Below are 10,210 nucleotides of genomic sequence, written 5' to 3'. Positions count from 1 at the left end.
AGGCATATAAGTAAATATAATTGATTTGTAGAAATTTATAAGTAAATATCATTTTTATAAAGATATTTAAGTAAATTTATGATTTTAGAGGTATGCAAGTAAAAAAATAATAAAAAAACTCTAAATTAAATATAAAATTGTCTATCTCCTCTATGAGCTACACGTGTCTCTTGTACGTTAGGTAAGCTGTCCAAGACTAAACAGCAAATCCTCCAAAGCTTCTCTCAATTCCTCGCGTTGTCCGCCATTAGAGACCTTTGCGGAGCTTCCAAAGCTCAACCTCGGCTCGCACTATAAGGCTTCTCTTCTCTCTGGCGACCCTCACAAGGCGCTTCTCCAAGCTCCCCTCCTTCATTTCCACCCTAAATCTCTCATCCAGATCTTCCATGGCCGCCTCCATCGCCTTCAATCCTTCCCTCATTGCTGCCAAATCGGCTCCTCATGCTGCTCCCCGGAAGGCGGTGCCTCTCCAGTCTCTCTCCCTTGGGCACTCGCTGACCCGGTCCCTGTGCCTTCGTTCCATCCTCCGGTCCGATGGATCCGTTCCCGCCTCGTCTGGTAACCCCATTCCTTCGATTTTGATTCAAAAATTTGGGATTTTGGTTAAAAAGTTTTGCCTCAATTCAAAGAATGATGTAAATATGGAAAGATGATTGCTTTGTGAAAGATGGTTGTAATTTTGATTGCCAGATTTGCTTTTGATATTCTACTAGGAGTGGATAAATTTCCTTTGATTTGCTTTTTGGATACTATTAAGTGTTCTTTTTAATTGACATTGATCTTCATGGTAATCAGACATTTATTTTCTGTTTGTGGATTTCATTAATTGCGAAAATAGGTGTGAGAACTCAAGTTGCAACTGCTGGGCAAGCCATTGTTGAGGAGACTCAGAAAGTTGAGGGACCAGTGGTTGTTGTCACTGGGGCCTCAAGGGGAATTGGGAAAGCTGTAGCATTGGCCCTGGGTAAAGCTGGTTGCAAGGTGGGCAAAATGTTATGTGCACATCTTTGCGTGAAATTACTGGCATTTCTTTTTTGATAAATATTTGTTTTCTTATCTTTTTTGCGTTGTTAGTTTAGAAATATAAAAATTTTATTTATGCATAAAATGTATAGGAATTGGGAGATAGGTATCCTCTTCAGGAAAAAGTATTGTGAGAGCAAATTTTCCTATGCTCTATCAAATCATAAAGAAAGACATTCTCACATACCTGGCAGATGTTGCCTTCAGGAATGTAGTTCTGGTTATTCCTTTTGAATCTCTAATAGTAATCTAGCAGAGATAACATTTTTTTTTTTTTAAGGTTTTAGATGAATTTGTAAGCAACAAAACAAGATGTTGAAGTGCGAATAAAGTTGAGCAATGTGTAGGTGTGTTGAAGTCTATTATTGTGTGTATGTTTAATCAAGATTGAGGTCATTTTGAGAACTTTCCATAAATTCTGAATGTCTAATTGCATAGCAGAACCAATCATTTCTAAAATTTAAATTTGTGCAATATAAAATATTGAAGTTCATTTTGTTTCAGGTACTTGTGAATTACGCAAGGTCATCAAAGGAGGCTGAAGAAGTTTCCAAAGAGGTGTGATTACTTGTTCTGTTACTCTTTAACTTGTGGGTATATTCATTATATATTTATATATGTATATATATATATATCTTGAGGAAATTCTACATCAACTACGCAAGATAGACGCCCTAATTTTCTTTCAAATTATAGTCTATTCATATAATTTTCAATTTTGCATTTTAGTTCTAATTCACTAATGAATAATTTTGATCAATTTAGAAAAGTGTATCATGAATGATGTCTGTTTGTCTGTAGATAGAGGCATCTGGAGGTCAAGCCCTTACTTTTGGTGGAGATGTCTCCAAAGAAGCCGATGTGGAGGCTATGATCAAAACTGTTAGTCAAAGATTATGAATATCTCAATTTTTTTTGCATAACTCAAAATTTATTTTAATTTCTAAACTGAACTAGCAACATGATGTTGTTTCAGGCTGTTGATGCATGGGGAACAGTTGACATTTTGATAAACAATGCAGGTTGTTTGTGTGCATAGATCTTCATTTGTCTGTCTTATATCATGCTCTTAAAGCCAAAACTGTGTATGATTTCAGGAATTACGCGTGACACATTATTGATGCGGATGAAGAAATCTCAATGGCAAGAAGTAATCGACCTAAATCTTACTGGTGTCTTCCTTTGTACACAGGTGTGAATTATCAGAATTCCCATCTTTGTCGTTTCAGTTGTTAACCCTCAAATTATTTTATTCATCCTTAAAGAATTTGATTTTTTGCAGGCTGCGGCCAAAATTATGATGAAAAAGAAGAAGGTAAGCTTAATTGACATATTCTTAGCTTGGTTACCAAACAAATATGTTTTCATTGCATATTTTCTCCAATATTGTTCCTTCATTAATTTGGTTTGGTTGATTAAACTGAAGCAAAAATATCTTTTTTGTTCTGTACATGCCATACTCCAAGTACCTGTTAATACCCGATTTTTTTCCTTGATCTGAATAAAATCTCACATGCTTGCTTTTGTGTGCATTTCTTTAAAATGACTGGATGGCAGATTTATTGTTATATTCAATCAAAGTGTTCTTGTATGTTGTTGATCTCCTTGATCTAGGGCTAGTCTATGTTGCTTCATCCGCTTATTATTTCACTTGTGTGCAGGGAAGAATCATTAACATCGCATCTGTTGTTGGTCTTGTTGGAAATGTCGGTCAAGCCAATTATAGTGCAGCAAAAGCGGGGGTGATTGGTTTGACCAAAACAGTAGCTAAAGAATATGCAAGCAGAAATATTAATGTGAGCTCACACTTCCATAGAAACCACTGATGCTACTTGTATTCGATCTCTAAGAACTGATCTAGTTGTAAGTTTAACCATTCTGCAGGTCAATGCTATTGCCCCTGGGTTCATATCATCTGACATGACTGCCAAGCTTTCAGAAGACATTGAGAAGAAAATCCTGGAGACCATTCCTTTAGGTAAGCAGCATAGTGAAAATTTATCCATTAATTTTGCTTGAGTTTCTGTCAACTCTTTACAATATTAAATCATTTCAAATGATTTCATCTCTTTAAGAGTTTTTTGATTGTGTGTGCATGCACATGCTTGCTTTTGCATAGTTCCCTGAGTGCCAACTTTTGTAAGAGAATTGCCTTGACATATGACCATTCCCTTGACCCAGGTAGAAAAAGAATATAGTTTAGTTTTATAGCTGCAGGAAATAATGTTTATGAAAGCCATGATTCTCTCCTCCTTTATGCCATCGCCAAAGATGTGGGAGAGGGCTAAACTGACTGCAATTCATTCAACACTATAACCTTGATCAATTCCTCAAATAGCTGGAATTTTGTAAGGAAATGTGGAAGAGGTTGAGTAAAGAATTTGATGTTATTGTGCAGGGAGATACGGACAAGCGGAAGAGGTTGCTGGCCTGGTGGAGTTCTTAGCCCTTAGTCCAGCTGCAAGTTACATAACTGGCCAGGTAGTACTGATTTATTTATTGATCAACAAAAAAAGTTATAATTTGGCCCCTGGGACCAAATCATTGTTAACTTTTTGCAGTTTGCATAGGCAAATGTTTCCTTTGCTTTTCCATTTTTTCAATTCAGCACATTAATGTAGCACAATTCTTTTTCTGAGTTGTAGCATACAATTTACCATTTTTTTCTTATTGTACAGGTCTTAACCATTGATGGTGGGATGGTGATGTAAGCCCAGAGAATTCAACCCATTATGCAAGTTTTCATTCAAGCAGTTGTCCTTGATTCTTGTGAGTGGTGTTAATGCATTTTGGGCTCTTTTTTTAGCTCAGAATTTTGATGAACTTAGTGTTGGCTGTCTGTTTTTAGCTTGGATAATGAGGATGGTAATCCTAAATAAAATTTTATGACTTTTTTTTAGTCGTTTTGTTTCAATGCTTTGTCCTATGTCTTCAAACATGTAGGTGATCTTGGTTTGAGTACAGGAAAATAAATCATGCTTATTAATGAATGAGAAATTTGTAATACAAACAACTAGCATAATGTTTTACATGATAGTTTCATCTTTATTGCATAGGCAAGCCATAAATTACAAGAGCTTTTAGTCGAAATAACCGCTGAATTTCACTGTATTCTCGATGCGAGGCTATTGGCCCTCGCTAAGAAAATCATAAAATATCTCCCCCACTTACCAGCCATAAATTCAAAATGTGGCACCAATCCAATGGTCATTAACTGATTGAGATGCATGTTCGATTCGGTTTGATACTTATGAGTAGAACGTATAAGTCTTTGCCTTGATAATGATCTGGCGAAGTCCTCCGATAGGTGATAGAATCATCAAACAGAGTCCCAGAATGATGCAAATCTGAAACGCATGGAAAGAGATAACTTATCTGAATCTTTTTGATGCAATCAAGGTTGGATGAAACCAAGGAAAATGTTTTATTGGTTTTCATTTGATAGCTTACCCAGTTTGAAATCCAAGATAAACTGCCCCGCCGAGGTTTGTAGATAGCAAGCCACATGACGCAGGGGAGCTGTAAAAACAGGGTAATAATTTTTGAATCCGAATTCTTCGGCAAGGTTATCTTTAGTCAATGAAATGTTTAGGGCTTACAAAGTATGTTGTAGGAGCAAATGCAAATCCACCGAAGAATCCAAGAAGTTCGCTGAAGAATGGGAATGTTATACCCATGAACATTGTAAAGGCTGCAGGAAATTTAGGTGAATCAATTTCAATTAAGAGTTGTAGGCCTTTTCTTCAGGAGAGAAAAGAACATACCAACATATAGACTGCGAGCAATTAGTCGAAGGGTTAGACTAGGTGTGAAATGAAGTTTCTTGACAAGTATTGTTTCCATCATGTCAAAAACCGGCATAGCGTATATCTGCAATGGAATTACAATGTTAATTTGTTTAAAGGGTGCATGAACAGCAGCAAAAAAAGTTATGGTATCAAACCTGGTAGCCCCCAATGACATGAATGACAACCATCATGTTGGCCATGGCAATCAACCACCTGGGTTTCTCCAGAGTGATTAGGACATCATCAGAGACTGAATTCCCGAACGCCCAGTACCCGACAAACGCGACGGGGAAATAGCATATGGCGACAATGATATAGGCAACAACAACACCCCTCCACATCGGCTTCTTTGATGGTTTTTCGGGTGTCGACGGTATGTTTGCTTGGATCTCTAGGACCACATTGTGACCTGCATATGCAAAGGCAACAGCTCCTAGTGCACTGAAGAAGTTGAACACTGTGCCTGCAGTGCTTGATGCCCGGTATCCATATTCAACTCCCGGTTGCTTTCCTTTGTCCACAGATGCTCCCCATGCTATGGTTGAGTAACTGTTCGACGGCATTTTTGTTTGTTAGATGTTCATACTCTCTCTTGATACGCGCTAGTTTTATTTTTAAATTACCTGAGAGACATAACTGCAGCTGCTAAGGAAACTCCAGAGATGGAGTTGAAGTTGGGGAGCTGAGAAAGTACGAAATGCACAGAGGCGAAGATCATGATGAAGTATGTGAGCTTGATATTCTTGCAGTCTGGGCAAACAACATCATGGAACTTCTTCAAAGATTTTCCGCCGGTAACCATGTAGATAATGTTCGTTCCAACCTCGACGATTAGCTGTTGTGGGACAACGATCCAGAGGCCAAGTTTCTCGCCAAATGCATGTTGTCCAAGTTCATGATATCGGTCGAAACGTTTTCCAGGTACCATTTCGTGCATCTCGACCATTTGCCATAGTGTGTAGAGTGTGATGATCCATGACAGGATTAGTATGGTTATGCCAGGACCCCTGTAGAAATATATATAGCGCATTGTTTTTTAATTAAGAATAAATATTTCAAGGATGTGAGATAATTGGACAACTCTTATTTACCATCCGAGTTCGGACATAGCGTAAGGTAGGCTGAGCACGCCGGCTCCGACCATGGCCGTGACGTTGTGGAAGGCGGAGTACCACCATTTTGCATTTCTCGATGATGTTATCGGCAACCACTCGTCTATCGTCTTCTCCTTCCTCTGCATTTCATTGGTATTTATTAGAAAATAAGAAAAAAAACTTGTAGCAATGTTGATAAATAGATAAATGCTTTGGAAGTGTTTTAAGAACTTGTTTGACTCTTTTTTTCTCTCTAAGTTAAACAATTCTTAGAATTTATTTACAAATCATTTTTATCAATTTATATTGTTGATTTTTGCACTATATATGGGTGTACGATTTTTTCAAGGGTGTGTTCCTAATATTGCATGGGTATGTAGGCATTTGTCTTTTTCTGAAATTAGCTCATTTTGATTTGGTTTGATGTTACATTTTCTTATTAATTATTAGTGTTTTAAAAGATAAATAAATAACGCTATTTCCATTATTATTATTTTTTATAAAATTAGAAGATTTTTAAAAGTTAAATAATATATATATATACATTTTACAAATAAAGACAAACTACATGTTTGAGTATGTACAGTATGCACATGCTTTCTAAATATATTATGTGCCCTTATCTTTGTGGCAGAAATTTGACAATTGATCTTCGTCCCTTGTCACATGGCCATTAAATTAACTTTTTTTATTTATATTAAAAATCTATCAAATTGATCCCAAAATCAATAATTATGATGTATGATTCAATAAATATTTTCCTATGTCTTAGAAATAGCAGTGACAAAACCAGGAAAATGGACTAAAGAGTAACTGCAAGTTTTTTTCCAATTGATGTCAATTTTTTTAAAAATCGAGGTACAATCAAATAATAAGCTATTTTTCCATTAGTTAACATTGATTATATATATATATATATATGCATTAAAGAAGATATCATAAAGTCTATAGATTCTGATTAATTAAATGAGGGTTACTTTGAATTTTCCATGTGTAATTGATACCTGACTTTTATGGAAGCTTGACCTAATAATATTGACCGTTTGAATTCAAAATAACAATAAATAAAAAAATAAAAAAACTTAAATGTGGACAAAAAAAAAAATTAACATTGCTAATTTGTTAGGTGCATGATGCTCCAATTAATTAACCATAACTTTTTCTTCTTCCTTTTTGCCCTTTTTCTTCTTCTTCTTCTCATCCTCTTATATTTTACCTTATTTTTTAAACAAACCAAAATAGCACCAAAAAGTAATCTATAAAGAAGTTTTTGAGCTATTTTCATGTAACCAATTAACAAGGTCAGGCATTTAATAAAATGACTCCAAGATCATTTAGATAAATAAAATAACTCTAAGACCATTAAGTGAATTATTAAAAAATGTTAAGATTTATACTTGAAAAATAATAAAAAGAGAGAGAGAGAGAGAGAAACCTGGCTATCACTGTTATAAGTTTCATTTGGAGACACTTCTGTCCCCATGGCTACTACTTCTACTTCCTCAAGCTTTCACCAAATTATATATATATATATATATAGAAATAGAAATAGGAATAAGGTTTAAGTATATGAAACAGGGATAGAGGAGTTGAAGTAAGGATCATCCAAGAGAGAAGAGAAGAGAAGAGAAGAGAAGAGGATAAGAGAGAAGAGTTGGAATAATGGGGAAAGGGTGAGTTATGAATTTATAGATTAATGCTCTGTTTGAAATTTGTTTCTAACTTGTGATTTAATTTGACTATTACCAATTGCATATCAATTTCACTTTCATTTATGTGTGTATATATATATATATATATCTATATGTGCTTGTGTGTATGCATCTAGTTATTGCATTGTGTGAACATTGTTAGAGTGTATGTATAATATGCTGTGATAATGATGGTTTTGAATTAGAATTCATTTTTGACTTTTATACGGATTTTTTTTTCTTTGAAATCCAAATCAAGAGAGTTTTAATGTTAATTATCAATTAAAAATAAGATGAAGCTCCATCACAATAGTTGAATAAATAATTAATTATTCTTCATTGATAGCTTATGCTTTTGCATAGCTATTTATAAGGTACTTAAGTCTTTTATTATTTTAGGTTTCCTTGATTGACTAGAAGATTCAAAGGAACCATTCAAGTTTGACTGTGCAAAGCGATGTGATGTGATGTGATGTGCACAAGTAGTCAAAGCCATTTGTTTGGTTGGGCATGTGTCCTCTACAAAGTTTCTAAGCAATTTCTTTTTCTTAAGTGACTTAATTTTAATTAATAAAAATTTAATACAGTAATGATCTTTTATTTTTTTAAATACGATAAATACATGTACAATCAGGGGCACGTCACAACAAATAATGAAAGTCTTACCATGCGTTCTTACCTAATAAGTACGAAGATGCTACAACTAACACGTTTCAATTCAAGACATGAGTATCTCATAAGTTATTACCTTTCGTAATAAAATAAATGCAACATTAGTAATTAAATAAAAAAACTAATTTATTTTTAATATTTGAAAATAATGATATTACTTAACCTATATATTCATAAGCTCATCAAATATATTACAAGACCAAATTCATAAATATATTTAGATTTTTTTTTAACAAAGAGATAAGCTCCTGGTTGGTTAAGAGACATGCATGGAATTAATGTCTTACACGCACATTTTAGATTATTAAGGTTCATATAGAAAGTGCAAACTCTTATTATAGAGTTAAAACTTTTATTTCACCCACTTTCCTCTTTCTCTTCCAAAGGATCTGGGTCAATGCCACTAACCACCTAAATTAGGTTGCTTTAGCTGGATGTTAAGTTTTGATATAAGAATTTTAGAAGATATTATCATATTTTTAATAAAATTTTTGGAGTACTGGATTCACCAAAAATTTCTATTGTAAAAAGATCAGCAGGCCATATTGACTTTGATATGTCACACCAACGTTGTGAATTAATTAGCATGCATCAAAATCAAAATGTCATAGTGCATCATCATGTACTCTTATCGTATAGAAACTAGCTAGTATTCCATTCTCTTCTGCAATTGGTGTTTGAATGATTTATAATTTATCTATATTTCAAAAAAATAAAATAAAAAATAATTTCATGTATCTTCTTCTATATGTTATTTTTTAATTTTAATACTTCTTATCTATTCAAAATTTTAAAAATATTTAAAATATTGAATATATTAACTCATCAATATTTTTTTTTTACGGAAGGTATGATTTAAATTATTTAGTATTAATATATCAATACCTATTGATGATTACAGAGTAAAAGTGTTATACTAACTTTTCTTGTTACCCATCGCTTTAGAACCATTGGCTTTATACTAGTACGTATGACGTTGATACTAACCCAGACATTAATTCATATTAATATTTTATCTCATATGAAATTAATTGACTAATTAATTAGGGTTTTACCTCATATATGGGTTAATCCATATATATATTTTTAACAAAAATAACAAGCATTATATAAATCAAGAACATGTGCAGAAGATGAGAATTAATCATCAAACCGTACACCTTCAATCATAGACGAGGGAAATGAATTGTTAATCTGCACTCACAACCGACAACCAGTTATCATATTTATTTTTAACCCAATATTTAGAATCACTAGCTAGTTGGCCATCTCTTAGGTCGGTCATATTTATTGCTTGCACAGTATTTAAAGTAATTAATATGTTAGAGTTACTTGTAGGTTAGTCCTATCTCAGAGATCTGTTCAAATTTACTTCTTACTTGTTTATTGAGAGTCACTAACTAATTAACCATTTTTCAATGGTCTATTTATATTCGTCACTAGTAGGTTAACCATCTTTTAGACTTCCGTTCATATTTATTCTTTACCTGGTCATCTAAAATCTCCAATTCATGGTATTTTAGAGTCACTACTATGTATGCCATCTCTTAGGGGTCAGTTCATATTAATTATATGCATAATTATTCAGAGTCCTAACTAATTAATGAACTCTTAAGGATTAGTTAATATTTATTTATTGATAAAAAAAACAATGAAATAGGAATTGAAGATTTTTTTCTAAAAACTATATGGCTTCTCCAACTTTACTGTAATAGTATTAATTTATTTTATTTGGTAAATATAAAACTCATCAGTTTATTTGAAAGCTGGCCTATACGGTATAAATTTTTTTTTTCCTATTAATCTCTTTTGTGCCAAATTTTTAACTAAATTGACAATTTTACCTTACAAAATAAGGATGAGTTAACACTGTTAATGATTTTTCTCTTTTTTTACTAGCTAGAAAAATTTTAGTTTAAATGTGAAAAAAAAATCCACTATT

General features: G+C 33.3%; 2 protein-coding genes across 2 annotated transcripts; one reads left to right on the top strand and one right to left on the bottom strand.

Moving 5' to 3' along the window:
- The first annotated feature begins 233 nt into the window (after positions 1-233).
- On the top strand, positions 234-3,922 carry LOC120275823 (3-oxoacyl-[acyl-carrier-protein] reductase 4). The gene is made up of 11 exons (XM_039282535.1): positions 234-558; positions 839-981; positions 1,528-1,581; positions 1,825-1,905; positions 2,000-2,045; positions 2,121-2,215; positions 2,306-2,338; positions 2,685-2,819; positions 2,908-3,001; positions 3,422-3,504; positions 3,702-3,922. Exons 1-11 carry the CDS (start codon positions 387-389, stop codon positions 3,732-3,734), a joined length of 969 nt encoding a protein of 322 aa, XP_039138469.1. The 5' UTR covers positions 234-386; the 3' UTR covers positions 3,735-3,922.
- On the bottom strand, positions 3,726-7,572 carry LOC120275822 (lysine histidine transporter 1-like). Its single transcript, XM_039282534.1, has 8 exons — positions 7,341-7,572; positions 5,903-6,045; positions 5,435-5,818; positions 4,967-5,360; positions 4,788-4,893; positions 4,623-4,714; positions 4,474-4,542; positions 3,726-4,370 (listed from the first exon to the last, which is right to left on the bottom strand). The coding sequence occupies exons 1-8, from the start codon at positions 7,386-7,388 to the stop codon at positions 4,272-4,274; spliced, it is 1,335 nt and encodes a 444-aa protein (XP_039138468.1). The 5' UTR covers positions 7,389-7,572; the 3' UTR covers positions 3,726-4,271.
- Between the last annotated feature and the right edge of the window lie 2,638 nt (positions 7,573-10,210).

The sequence above is a fragment of the Dioscorea cayenensis genome, chromosome 14 (genome assembly GCF_009730915.1).
Source record: "Dioscorea cayenensis subsp. rotundata cultivar TDr96_F1 chromosome 14, TDr96_F1_v2_PseudoChromosome.rev07_lg8_w22 25.fasta, whole genome shotgun sequence".
Taxonomy (NCBI): Eukaryota; Viridiplantae; Streptophyta; class Magnoliopsida; order Dioscoreales; family Dioscoreaceae; genus Dioscorea; species Dioscorea cayenensis.
The sequence above is the reverse complement of the archived record's forward strand: the minus strand, read 5'-3'. Positions and strand labels throughout refer to the sequence as shown.

Bases quoted from the DNA above. Each gene is read 5' to 3' on its own strand.
- LOC120275822 (XM_039282534.1), bottom strand. From the start codon at position 7,388: ATGGGGACAGAAGTGTCTCCAAATGAAACTTATAACAGTGATAGCCAG. The intron at 5,361-5,434 runs GTAATTTAAAAA...GCCGTCGAACAG, and splicing joins GCTGCAGTTATGTCTCTCAG to TTACTCAACCATAGCATGGG. The intron at 4,543-4,622 runs GTAAGCCCTAAA...CTGTTTTTACAG, and splicing joins TTGCTCCTACAACATACTTT to CTCCCCTGCGTCATGTGGCT.
- LOC120275823 (XM_039282535.1), top strand. From the start codon at position 387: ATGGCCGCCTCCATCGCCTTCAATCCTTCCCTCATTGCTGCCAAATCG. The intron at 2,046-2,120 runs GTTGTTTGTGTG...GTATGATTTCAG, and splicing joins CATTTTGATAAACAATGCAG to GAATTACGCGTGACACATTA. The intron at 2,216-2,305 runs GTGTGAATTATC...GATTTTTTGCAG, and splicing joins GTGTCTTCCTTTGTACACAG to GCTGCGGCCAAAATTATGAT.